General features: G+C 37.7%; 1 protein-coding gene across 1 annotated transcript in view; it reads right to left on the minus strand.

Annotated features, from left to right (window-relative positions):
* Positions 1-14,419, minus strand: part of LOC125242021 (centaurin-gamma-1A-like) — a 119,696-nt gene that overhangs the window by 7,793 nt on the left and 97,484 nt on the right. Inside the window, exons 7-9 of the mRNA XM_048150726.1 lie at positions 7,217-7,469; positions 3,346-3,614; positions 23-188 (exon numbers count right to left, since the gene is read on the minus strand). Coding sequence (XP_048006683.1) covers positions 23-188; positions 3,346-3,614; positions 7,217-7,469 — 688 coding nt within the window. The remainder of the gene's footprint in view (positions 1-22; positions 189-3,345; positions 3,615-7,216; positions 7,470-14,419) is intronic.

Consider the following 14,419-nt stretch of genomic DNA (forward strand, 5'->3'; position numbering starts at 1 on the left):
AGTCAAATAAATGAAGACTCACCGAGACTCAGTCCCCCGATACTATCATGTAGATCCAGACTGCTGTAGCCGTTGTACCCCGGCACTGTTGTGATGATGGACTTGGAGCCCCTAGGCTTTTGCCCAGGAACCTTCACTGTGACGTATTGTAGCGAGATCTCTTTGCCGTTCACATCCTCCATGTAATCCTGGAAAATAGAGACATAGGCTGGTTTTAGTGTCACGCGGAAAAATCTACACGACTAATATGCAAGAAATTGACGCCCGCGCCTCTCTAAAATGCTCCCTGAGCTTAATACATAATTAGTCTGATACGGATCGCTTCGCGTGGTCGGGCCTAGGGTTGTAAATAGAAAAAAAACCAAATGTTTTTTTTTCAGAATTGTGAAAAAAACATGAAAAAAAACCGAGCACCATGGTTTTTTTTCTAAATATGGTTTTTTTTCAGATGAACAAATAATACAACAATAACGGTTTTTCGTGAGTTGTAACGTGTTTCAATAACAATAACGTACATTTTAATTCAATTAACATTCAGTATACAAACGTTTATTGGGGAATCCCCGATGCTGCGTGTAGCGTGGAGAGGCGGTGGTGTTTCCAACAGTAAATAGTGATAACTACCAACTACAGATTTCGTAAATGTGACTTTTAAAAGACCAGAAATTAAAGTTATTTGATTAAATTCGTTTAATAGTTAACATTAAGTCTAAAAAACCGTTTAAAAGTATTAACTACTTTGCAAATTTTGAGATTTCGTACTTTAGAAAAAAAACAAACTCCAGAAAAAAAACTGTTTTTTTTCACGGTTTTTTTTCATGTTTTTTTTCAAGCCAGAAAAAAAACCGTTTTTTTGCAACCCTAGTCGGGCCGCGTGACACCTACGATATGGATGTATGCATCAGTAAAGATGACCCTCTACTTATGTAAAAGATAACCCTCGTTTTTGAAGAGTCAAATATTTTAAAATTTCCCCTCACGATTTTCCCAGGATATTGTAAATAAGAGTAATCAATGAAGAGACGTTGACACAAGACGAGAATTGGTAAAGGTTAACTATTTTTACCGTACTTGTAAACACATTAGAAATTAGCATACAATTACTGTGACATACACATACGGACAGACAGATGAATTTCTGTTTAGTTTTAGCCATTTTGGCCACGGAACCCTAAAAACTAAAAATAAATAAAGGTTTGCTTATGTATATTCTTTTAAAGTAAGTTCCTTAGGTATATTCTTCATGTAATTTCACTAATTTCTCATTTAAATGCAAAACTTTCATAGCCCAGTGAAGTACAAACACCAAAACTTGTTTTCACATCACCAAATATCTCCAATTTTATTGCTCTTCAACGTAACAGACTAGTAATGTTTGTATTACATACACTACAACTATAATACTATAGTATATCAAATTCTCTCAAGCGAGAAACAATAACAATTCAAATTAAGTGTAAACTATGTACTACAGCTAATATGCAACAATAATATTATTCATTATGGCTCTGTTTTGATCATAACTCGGTATAAATTGCCTTGCACAACGTAGGAACTAGTTATGTGGAGTAGTTTATGTTAAAGGAAGGTACTTGAAGCATTACAAAATGTGACAACGAGGTATTAAAATGGTTATGGAATTGAAGTTTAGTAATTACTTTACATATGGATATAGCGGCTACCTTGAGTATACGACGTTTTTAAAAAAGGTTCCTGAAAGCGTAAACGGCACGGAAAATGACATTAAATGTATGAAGATACTGAACAGCACCCTAAATGGTTACTACAGCCAAAAAAGCGTGTTTGAGAAATCTATCAATTCTATTTAAGTATGTATATCGTCGCTTAACACCCATAGTACAAGCTTTGCTTAGTTTGGGGCTAAGTTGATCTGTGTACAGTGTCCCCGATATTTATTTATTTATTTTAAAACTCAAGGACATTTGTTAATGGACAGTAAGAACTGATATAAACGCGAACTGATAAAAGCTGAGGTAAAATATAAAAAATACAATTCTATTTAATAAATGTAGTCATGCATGATCAAGCAGGCAAGTATGGTGGCGCGATAAATAATAAAACATCTGGCCGGCCGTCCCTATCGCGCTTACAAACAGTGCGATAAGGACAGCCTGATGTTTTAATCATTTATCGCGCGACCATACTTGCCTGCCGAATAATACATAACATTGTAAAATACCACTACATTATGTGTAAACATTGTTGCAACTTAATTTTCCCTTCATAATGAGCCTGACGGTAGTCTGAATACAACTAGCATATATTATCTATAAATAGCACGGTTTATTTACCATAAGAAAATTTTACGACATTTTTACGATGGCTCAACAAATGAGGTCGTTCAGTTTGTAAAAAAATCAATGGAAAAGAATCAGAAACGAAGATTAATCTAGAAAGTACGATATTTTATTTACACGTAATTTCAATGCCATGTAAATCTTTTTTTTTATGTTGTGTTTTTAAAAAGTGACATAAACACACGCCATCTCAATATTTTTTTGAAACTTATCGGCAGTTTTTGTTTTTTTTTATAATATAAATGGGCTTACTCTTGGCCACAGACTAGCCAAAGGCAAAGACGTGGCCTACGATGGAGTGAGCTCGCCCAGAAGATGCCTGTTCAGTGTTCACTCTTGATTTGAAGGCTGCCGGGTTATATGAGCTCGGAAATATAGCCGCCGGCAAGGAATTCCACTCCTTGGCAGTGCGCATAAGAAAAAAAGAAGCAAAGCGCTTCGTGCGAATTCGCGGAATATCTACCAAGCAGATGCAGAAATTTATACAAAAGCCCTGGGAAAATTCACGAAAATTTAACAACATTTTATAGAAATATCTGGGGGACCGAGCTTCGCTCGGTTCTATTTTAATATTTCACGTCTTTAGATAAAAAAACTCTTATAAATACAAAAACAAAAAAAAAAGACAAAAAACAAAAACTTAATTTCTGGCCGGGATTCGAAACCCTGACACTCTACGATCTATCTGCGTACATTAGACCGACCTCGTACGACTGAGCTAAGCGGAATCGATGCGCGCGCGGCGAAATTAACGACCATATTTTACGTTTACTAACGCGAAAGAAAAACTCATGAAAACTCGAAAATTCGCGTTTTCCGGGATCTAAGGCTACGCTAGATCGATTTTTCACCCCCGAAAACCCCCATATAACAAATTTCAGCGAAATCGTTAGAGCGGTTTCCGAGATCGTCGGTATATATAAATAAATAAATAAATATACAAGAATTGCTCGTTTAAAAGTACAATATAAGATAAAGACAATGCAATTCTTAAAATATGGTATATTATAAATGTAGTTGTACTCACATGTAAACTAGGATGATACGTCAACCTCCCATCATCGCACAGCGTCACATACTTCTTCTTCCACTCCTTATTGAGAGCTTTACTACTCTTCTTATACAAGTACCCCTGTTTCAAGGGTATCGCCCGACCGGACCCTAGTTCTCCGTTCTTTAGCCTGTCGTCCCCTTTCTTTGATGGAGTGAAGAGGTTCGATCTTCTCCGTGACTTTCTGGAGGTGGTGGGTGTGGATGATGGTGTTGGTAGATCTTTGTCTTTGACTTGGAGGTTGTCTGTGAACAATTTTACAATAGTTTTGAATTTTCACACAATAAATGAACCTATCAAGTTCAAAACAATTTTCCTAGAAAGTATTTATAAAGTTCTACTTTTGTGATTTTTTTCATATTTTTTAAACATATGGTTCAAAAGTTAGAGGGGGGGGGACGCACTTTTTTTTCCTTTAGGAGCGATTATTTCCGAAAATATTAATATTATCAAAAAACGGTCTTAGTAAACCCTTATTCATTTTTAAATACCTATCCAACAATATATCACACGTTGGGGTTGGAATGAAAAAAAATATCAGCCCCCACTTTACATGTCGGAGGGGTACCCTAATAAAACATTTTTTTCCATTTTTTATTTTTGCACTTTGTTGGCGTGATTGATCTACGTATTGGTACCAAATTTCAGCTTTCTAGTGCTTACGGTTACTGAGATTATCCGCGGACGGACGGACGGACGGACGAACGGACGGACGGACAGACATGGCGAAACTATAAGGGTTCCTAGTTGACTACAGAACCCTAAAAATTATGGAACGGAAGTACGGAAACCCCACACTCGCTAGGCCTCCAGTCAGCGCGATGGGGAAACGTGTCGGACGCAGTTGCGTCACCATTTACTTGAAGTTGAGTAGTAACCATACATAGGACTGATTAGTCAGCGCCCGGGAGACACTAATAGTATGGATCTATCTACCTAGGGGGCGTCCATTAATCGCGTCATACGTTTTTGGCTTATTTTAGACCCCCCCCCCTCCCCCATGGTGATCTTTGGTGATATTTTCAGGACCCCCTCCCCCCCCTGGCCAATATGACGTGTAATTTTTTGGCAACTTAAGTAGACTTTTTTCCAACCGACGAATCAACCAAATCTTGGCGCGAAATTCAAATTTTCTATGAGAATTAAACCTTTGCCCCCTCATTTTTAAGGTTCCGTACCTCAAAAAGGAAACCACTGAACCGATTAACTTGTTTGGCACACATTTGTAAACTTGTGACCCAAAGACGGGCATGTAATTTAAATAAAATAAAAAAAACAACTATAGGGGCCACTTTTGGGGGGTAAAAGTGAAAATTAGAAATCAAAGTTTTTTGAAATAGTTTTTTAGCGTTACATATCAAATGAAAGAGCGTTAATTGGGCCCCACTTTTTTTATATGGAATTTTTTATGTGCTTTCCACTCAGAATCGCGAGCTCTTTCAATCCTAATAGGAGTAAAAAAGTGTCCCAAGGTTTTTCTCTATTCCGTTACCATTTTTTCAGTATGGCGGTAACGGAATGGAAGGTCTAAAAAAAATATGGAAATCTTGGGACATTTTTTTCTCCTATCACGATTCTGAATATGAATCGCGTAAAAAATACCCATGTTACAAAAAAAGTGGGGTGGACAACTTTGAAAAAAAATGGCCCTTATACGTATTTCAAAAATATATGTTTTTAATAATTTTCAGTCAAGTAATTTAAGAAAACAGGCAAAAATTACCATTCCCTTATCTCCGAAACTAATTAGCTTAAAAATTTTCAAAAAAATACCCGAGATAGCCTTTAATGTATAGATTACAAGAAAACCTATAAATAAGAAATATATAGTCAAGCCTAAAAGAAAAAAACTCAAATTACGAATTTCACTCACTGGGGCTGCAAGGAGTTACCAAATCTTTTGAAAGTGTTGAGTGCGTTTGAATATTACATGTACATTCATTTTTGTTTCGTCTTTTTAGGGTTCCGTAGTCAACTAGGAACCCTTTCAGTTTCACCATGTCTGTCTGTCCGTCCGTCCGCGGGTAATCTCAGTGACCGTTAGCACTAGAAAGCTAAAATTTGGTACCAATATGTATATCAATCACGCCAACAAAGTGGTAAAATAAAAAGTGGAAAAAAATGTTTTGTTAGGGTACCCCCCCTACATGTAAAGTGGGGACTGATTTTTTTTTCATTCCAACCCCAATGTGTGATATATTGTTGAATAGGTATTTAAAATGAATAAGGGTTTACTAAAATCGTTTTTTGATAATATTAATATTTTCGGAAATAATCGCTGCTAAAGGAAAATAGTGTCCCCCCCCCCCCCCCCCCTCTAACTTTTAAACCGTATGTTTAAAAAATATGAAAAAATCACAAAAGTAGAACTTTATAAAGAATTTCTAAGAAAATTGTTTTGAACTTGATAGGTTAAGTAGTTTTTGATAAAAATACGGAAAACTACGGAACCCTACACTGAGCGTGGCCCGACACGCTCTTGGCCGGTTTTTTATAAATTGTTCAAAATATCGATTATTTTATTTTCAAAAATGACTTAGCGCCTCCAGAAGGCGCTTAAGCTCTTCTTGTGATGTAAGGAACCCTTGCAACACGAGTCCAACTCACACTTGGCCGGTTTTTGTGTTATGGCTCGTCTATGATTCCGCCAACGTCAAGGTTTAGGAAGGCACGCGTTTTTTGAAGACAGTTGGCCGGTGAGCTCACATTTGTCAAATTTGCCGCCTTTTTTCAGTGCCATGATTAGGTTGACCGTCTATAACCGACTGTCCGTGTACATGTGATGAGGGCAAACTAAAAAAATCTTTGAGAATTAAAAATAACCGACTGCACACAGCTCTTTTTTTCTCACTTGATGGGCTCATCGGAAGATCAGCGCTTGGAAGTCACCAGCAACACGCTGACATGAGGCCATTTCGTGGCACTTCATTCCTTTCTGTTTGTGTTGTAATGTGTAATTAATCTTGACTGTGTTCACGAATAAATTATATTCTATTATATTCTGTTCTCTTTGCACTGCACAACGCAAGTTCTGACTGTAAGAGTTGATATAAAAATAGCTCAGAAATATATTTTTTTCTTTACGTTAGTGTAACAAAAAAAATACACGTGATATGTTCCTAACCCCCCCACCCCCCATGGTGATATTTGGTGATTTTTTCATGACCCCCTCCCCCCTATACAGTATGACGCGATTAATAGGTGTACATTACAAACTTTCAGACGTTTGTAACTTTAGGGAGTTCATATGCAGGATGGCAAAGAATGGCATTAGCAAAAATGATCATTCATCAGGTATAGGATGGAGGCAAAAATTTCGGGAGAATGGAGAGATAGCAGGATCAAAACTTACCTAAGCAATGCGACTGTGTAAACTTCACATTATTATTCTCCGTAGCAGTAGACACGAGACCAGAACTCGATCCATGGCTCCCAACTCCCAAGTGAGTTATCCGAGCCATTTGTGCTGTGGATCTCCACTACATGAGTGGATGAGATGCCACTGCTGTTTGAGGACGCATTGAAGCATGGTCCTCAGTGGTTTGAAAAGGCAGAGAGGTTATGGTAGCTTAGGGCTGGAATAAATCAATCAACTTACCTAAGCAATGTGGCTGTGTAAACTTCACATTATTATTCTCCGTAGCAATAAACACGATACCAGAGCTTGATCCATGGCTCCCAAGTGAGTTGCCCCATCTTGAAGAAGTGTCCGAGCCATTTGTGCTGTGGATCTTGAGGAGACATTACTATTTGAGGAGACATCGAAGGATGACGCTCCACTGTGTTATGCTGAGACAGAGACAGTATGGTGATCTTGTGACGACTCCAGAGAACATGTTCAACTTACCTAAGCAATGTGGCTGTGTAAACTTCACATTATTATTCTCCGTAGCAATAGACACGAGACCAGAGCTCGATCCATGGCTTCCAAGGGAATTGCCCCATCTTGAAGAGGTATCCGAGCCATTTGTGCTGTGGATCTCCACCACATGAGTGGATGAGATGCCACTGCTGTTTGAGGAGGCGTCGAAGGATGAAGCTCCTCGGTGTAAGTGGTGGGAGGAGGCTGAGAGCGTGTGGTGGCCTCGTGGGAGGGAGTCCTGGAAAATTATAAAAGAGTTATTTAACGGTTTTCCTGTATGTACAAAACATTGACTTTCGAACTTCAAACTCGGAAAAATCCAACTTAGCTCTTTACCCCCTGAAAGCTACTGAAAGTGTTTTGTTTTTGTCCGATTCTCGCAAATACGTTATGTACATAAGTCAACATGACAGAAAGGGACAAAACACTTTAACTAATCAATTCAGTTACTTTTATATGTATTCATATTTTTCATATTCATATTTCTAGTCTTGATACCAAAATCGTAAATTCTGCCAAGTTTGAATTATCAGAGTTTTAAGTGACTCAATTGGAACATGGGAATAGAAGAAATTCACCAAACCACAAAATTTCACATAACAGACATAGCATATGATGGGTTCCATTGTGTGCGGGCAATGGGCTGGCAACCTGTCACTGCAATATTACAATTTAGTTTTCTTCCACCCCTTAATTGCCAAGTGTGAAAACTTGAGCACTTTCATGTGCCCTGCCTACCCCGTTAGGGAATATAAGCAAGAATTTATGTAAGTAACAGACAAAGAATTTAGGTCCACTTTTAAACAGATCTTCCAGCCGTAAGTCCGTTTTCACATTATCCGATCCGATATCGGATGTCGGAAGGATTTCAATGGAAAAAATCCATGATGGCGCCTGTAATGTATGGGATATCGGTCCGACATCCGATATCGGATCGGATAATGTGAAAACGCACTAAGGGCCGGTTGCATCAAACCGTCTGTCACCGTTAAAGCGTTCGTTAAATTTGATTGTATGGAAAGTTCGATAGACGTTTGCTGCGTGACGATGTGTCTGTCAAATGTGGTTGACGCAACTGGCCCTAAGTATGACAATTCAATTAGCTTGTGTAACATTGGGTCATTTTAATTAGGACACAGATACAGACTTCACACGTACACTGTACAGCTTATCTTTATAAATGCCTGAACACACTTGGCCGTATGTAAAATCAATGTGAAGTTGACTGTTTTTAAGGGAAGACCGTCTACAACACAACCTCTTTTAACGCTTTTAACTATTGAATTTATTTTGTAAGCATACTTAAGGAATAGAGCAGAATAAATGAAGCTCTTTCCTTTTCTTTCCTACTATAATATTAAAAAAACCGGCCAAGTGCGAGTCGGACTCGCCCACCTAGGGTTCCGTACAAACTTTCTTTCAAACTACCTAGTAAAAATAATCTCATATTTTCATATAACTCTAATGACTTGACTAGAAGACAAAAGTATAGGTACTAATGAGTATCATTGTGTATAGCGCCATCTCCCGGTCAATTTGCTAACTAATTTGCGCGACCTGGTTTTTCAGGGATAATTCTTTATAATGTTAACCGATTTAAACAGTTTTTACTTTATTGGACAGAAGATGGTTTACGTAACATCTCGTATTAATTTGAAGTACGATATACATCCGCAAGGGTGGGTAAATTGAAAGTAAAAATCTGAAAAGTTTTTTGTGAATTAAAAAAAAAGTATTCAAAATACAAACACGATTATATTTTTCCTGTAATATTTAGCATAAAACCAATGTTTACTAAAATTTTCATAATTTTTCGTTGGTAAACTTCGGAGATAAGGGGGGGAACGGTATTTTTTTTTACATTTTCCTTCAAAATTCTTTTTTTCCACAACAAAAAAATTATAAAAAATAGCTTATTTACGTTCAATTTGAGCTCTTTCCAACGATACCCCACTTGACCTAGTAACTTGAAATTTACAGTTTGCCCCCTTTTCATTTTGGCCATTTTCTACAATTAAAATTAATATATTTAAAAAAATTATACTTTCTATTTGTAGAGGTTTACAATGTTCATAAGTATTCCAAATTTCAAGTTGATAGCATTAGTAGTTCTCGAGATATTTAGGAATGTGACAGACGGACAGACAGACGGACAGAGTCGCACCATAAGGGTTCCTGTTGTACCTTTTTGGTACGGAACCCTAAAAATCACATCATCTCTGTTTTCCCTGTGGTGTTACCATAAAGTACTAAAGCTGTTCAGTTTAGGCCGAGAGAAAGGGACACAGCTGTACCAGTTATATATTTACTGCCCTGCTAAGACGAGTGGCGCTATCTCAAACCCAAATGATTTTGAAAATCGAACTGTCAGGTATACTTAAGTATAATTGGCTATGGATTTCCGTTTGAGATTAGCGCTTTTCAGGTTAGGAGGGCAATATAGCTCTGTCCTTCTCTTTCAACCTAAACTCGTAGGCCACGTCTTTGCCTTTGGCTAGTCTGTGGCCAAGAGTAAGCCCATTCATAATAAAAAAAAACTGAAGGGATTTAGTGCTCCATGGTAACCCCCCTGATCTTCACTTTGACCTTACACATATACTTAATTTCTTTAAGGCCAGGCCACACTGAATATAAAGACACGTCTTCGTCTCCGCTACATCCGGTGTGCGCAAGCCTTAAAGTAAATGTCGTAGCCATATCTGCCAAAACACAATGGCCAAGCGTGTTACGGGCATGCAGTATGCACATGCATGCGTATGAATAACTTGACGTAACAATAACATACAATCATGACCTGGTTCAGACAATGTTGAGTGCCAATATTAATCAGAAACGGTTGAGGAAAGGATCAGAGTTAATAAAAATGCTTTTGGTCCTTGATTGATTTCAATTGTTGTATTTATTCAGCGTGTAGTTTTATTTCAACCCCTTTGACCTCTGCCACACTATGCCCCTCGCGGTGCTCCTCGGGCTGCCCTCTCCGGTCACACACTGCCCTACTCGCGCGATTATCGCACTAGGTTGTTGCCGGCCCTTTGACTCGAGCCAAAAAACCGACAAAATAGAGAGCGGTGGGCATGACGAGGAGCATGACGAGTTGCGCGGCCACACTATGTCTCTGCCTACTTCCCACGCCGCTCGTCGAGTGTGTGGCAGAGGTATTTGAGAGAAAGAGTGGCAATGAAGCTTGAACAGTTATATGAGCTCTGCCTACCCCTTTTAGGAATACAGGCACGAGTTTATTTATGTATGTATTGAGTTGGAAACAAAGTAAAAAGTGTCTACAGAGTCCACCTGTCCAGTAGTGCACTCATTGACGGAATTGTTTATCTTCTAATTAATCAGATATTTTATGAGTATATAACCATATTAAAATGTTGAAAAAAAAAACCCCCGACCGCGACATAGTACACCGATTTTCATGAAACATGGCTAAGAACACTCCCGACTAACTCAGCTTTCAGACAAAAAAAAAACTAAATCTAAATCGGTTGATCCATTCGGTAGCTACGATGCCACAGACAGACACACACACAGACAGACATACACACACAGACAGACACAGACAGACACGTCAAACTTATAACACCCCGTCGTTTTTGCGTCAGAGGTTAATAAATCAGTATAATCATTTTCCTTCTAATTCTTCTACTTATGGTTTTTGTCACATAGTTTTATTTACATAACATAACATTAGAAATCAAAACTAGATTATACTATGCCTGGGAATCACATATTGTAATCAAACATTATCAGAAAAAACAACATTTTCTCATGTTATTGATAACTGTTTCATAATAAACCTGAATTCTCATGTACTTATATCAATATCTTATCATTATGTCACAGATTGTGATAGATAAGATTAATGTTATTTTAGCATTTCAGAGTTGAAATGATGTTAAGTGTGTTATTTGCAAAAGGAGTAATATACCTGATAAAGTCATTTAATAAACTAACCACAAAATTAAAATTTTGAAAAATACCCCCGACATACTTAGTGGACTGATTTTCATGAAACATGGCTAACAACACTCCCGACGAAACCAGATTTCAATAGAAAAAACTAAATCTCATTCACGGTCTCTCAATCTCAAAACAGCTCATCCATTCGGGAGCTACGATGCCACAGACAGACACACACACAGACAGACAGACATGTCAAACTTATAACACCCTGTTGTTTTTGCTAGAAATATTGACATAAACTGGCACCAATGTGAAAGCAATCAAGAAATTATATAATATGAATAACTGTGTCAAATTAATATTCATCACAATATTATCACTTGAATAAATTATCTGAACAGAAATTAATTTACTACCAATTATGTGTCAAACTCATAATGAGGCTGATAACACTTTTAAATGAGAAACAGTATTAATTAAGATGTCAATAATTCTGACCATATTTGTAAACACATTATAATTTATAAACAGGTTGTTTTTATAAAATCGACTTGTTGATTCAAATATATTGCCGATTCAAATGACAAGTAGCTTGTTGTTTGAACCAAAGAGCACATAGGCGCTATTTTAACCAAAAAACTTGTTGAACGAACATGAAAACTGTTTGTTTTTTCTCTCAGTGTAGGTAGTTATTATGTACATAAAAATACATTACCTATGTAGAAATAGTAAAGGCGAGCGAAGCTAGCGCGAAATTTTTTCTGTTGTCAGCGTCGGGATTCAGGATGCCCATTTATATGTTTTGCCACTACATTTTCTTTAGGTTTCCAAGTGCTTTGAAGTTCTCTCATCGTCACGTTTATTATCCTCCTATGCTCCTTTGACTCATATAAAATTGGGCCTCTATGTGACGTTTTGCGCCATTGGTTTTATGAGGCACTCCGCTTTGGATTGTCGGATAGATTAGAATTTGGACAGCGACGACGTAACTTTTTCTTTGTCGTTTTCACGTCGCCCTAGCAAAAGCACCTACCTTATGAATGCTGTATATATATGGTGACATTGTGGTGCAATTTTCCAGTTAATCTGAATTACAATAACTGAATTTATTCCCGACCATTCGCCATTTGGGGCACGCAATGTAAGAAAAAAATCTGGATTTTTCCGCATTTACGATTTTGGGCCGGATAAATTAAGGTCAGCTAGAGCATCATGAAGATATCCCTTACTATCAATCACTGGGATGGAGGCTAGGTACTATACTTGTCATAAAAAGTCTAAAGAGACAAAGTCTTCTAAGTTGCCCTAAAATCACTACCTAGGTACTCAAGAAATCATATTATTTTTTCAATACTTTTTGATTTTTTTTTCTTGGTACCAAATTTTTCCCTGACCTCCAAATTATTTCCCTGACTTTCCCTGACTTTCCATGACCACTATGAGCTTCCCTGACTTTTCCCTGACTTTCCCTGACTTTCCAGAAAGTGGACACCCTGAAAACATTTGAAAAACTGCGGGGCACTTCTGGAAGAGATTAGCCCAGGACGGGGATAATTTATAATATGTATAAAATATTCTATGCTATTATATGCTATGGAGCACAGCATATTAGGTGTAAAATTAAGGGATAGGATCCGGAACACCACGCTGCGCTCTAAGACTCAAATAATAGACGTAGCTCGGAAAGCGGCTAAGTTGAAGTGGGACTGGGCTGGCCATGTCTGCCGAATGCCGGACGACTTGTGGGCCAAGCTAACCACGGAGTGGGAGCCCCACGAGTCAAACCGGGGATCCGGCAGACCACACCGGCGATGGCGGGATAACCTGGACTCATTTTTGATTGGCTGGCCAGAAATAGCACTAGACAGAGAAGATTGGAAAAAGAGGGGGAGGCCTTTGCCAAGCAGTGGGACACAGTAGGCTCTGAATAATAAATAATAATAATATAAAATATCCAAGAGCTGTGTATCTATAAAAGAACTGTTAAACTTTTGTAGAAATTCTTTGGGAAAGTTTTCAGAGGCCATGTAGCAAAGTATTGCATCACTTTTTACTTCTGACAGACTGATATTGTCCAGCAAACTCTAAATATATTTCTAAGACAGTGGTGGGTAAAGTACAGCCCATGGGCCAAGTTCGACCCGCAAATAGTTATTTGTTATACAAGGGGGCAAAGTTGTATTTTAACGCCGAGTGTGGAATTGAAAAACGAGCAAGCGAAAGGATCCTATAGTTGAACCACGAGCGAGCGAGTGGTTCGAGAATAGAATCCTGAACTTGCGAGTTTTTTTAACACACGAGAAGTAAAATACATTTGCACCTGAGTGTAACACAAAACTTTTCCCCTCACTGTAGGGAGGAAACTACAATGCAAAAAATGCGTTTATCACTGCTTCCAGTAGTTCCACAGGTGGTAAATCATCTTAATTACTAGATTCACCTACTTTTATAAATTTTAAAGCAGTTAATTTGACTTTATTCAAGGTCAAATTACTTTACCCACTAGTGGATAAAATGCGTTTTTACCCGCTGGTATTGAAGGACAAAACATGTGTTTCCGAGCTAGTGAGGGGAAAAAGATTTTATAAGAATAAGAATAGTTTTGTATCCGCCACCCGTCCTTCAAAACAGTGAGTAATATGACCTGCACTGTAGTCAAAATGCATTTTTGGTGTAAATCTGACCTGCTTCTAAATTTCGGTTGTGAGGAGGCATGCCTCATAGTGTCAATAATAACCTGGGCTGATGGATCCACATACCCCGGGGCTTTAGCAGGAGTGAATTTGTGATACATTTAATATAACATTAAATAAATCCATTTGTTACATTCAAGTTATGGTATGGGGCAAATGCAGGAAGGTACAATGGTCAAAAAGACGAGGGTAGTAATAGATACCCTTGCCACAGTTTCCATCCTGCCGAATTTCCTGTTCCGCTTTGTGGAGAAATATGCATTTTACATCACCTTATTATGATAAAACAGGAATGTCACTTAACACACCTTATTGAGAATTTCAAATATTATCATTATTTAATACTAGAATGTAAACAAATAGTAAGTACGTCATGAATGATATCACTCCTATGGTGAATATTGATAAGTATTACTGCAGTGTGAGTGCTTTTGGAAAAGATCGCATTTTACATATGTTTGCAGCAATTAGAAAACTAGCATAGTAATTTAATTTTATGGACTTGCAGTTAACTATGCTTCCTCAAACTCTTGTTTCATTGCAAAAGTTAACATGTTTGTTTACATACTTGCATGACTAGACTACA

This window comes from Leguminivora glycinivorella, unplaced genomic scaffold, assembly GCF_023078275.1.
Source record: "Leguminivora glycinivorella isolate SPB_JAAS2020 unplaced genomic scaffold, LegGlyc_1.1 Scaffold3, whole genome shotgun sequence".
Taxonomy (NCBI): domain Eukaryota; kingdom Metazoa; phylum Arthropoda; class Insecta; order Lepidoptera; family Tortricidae; genus Leguminivora; species Leguminivora glycinivorella.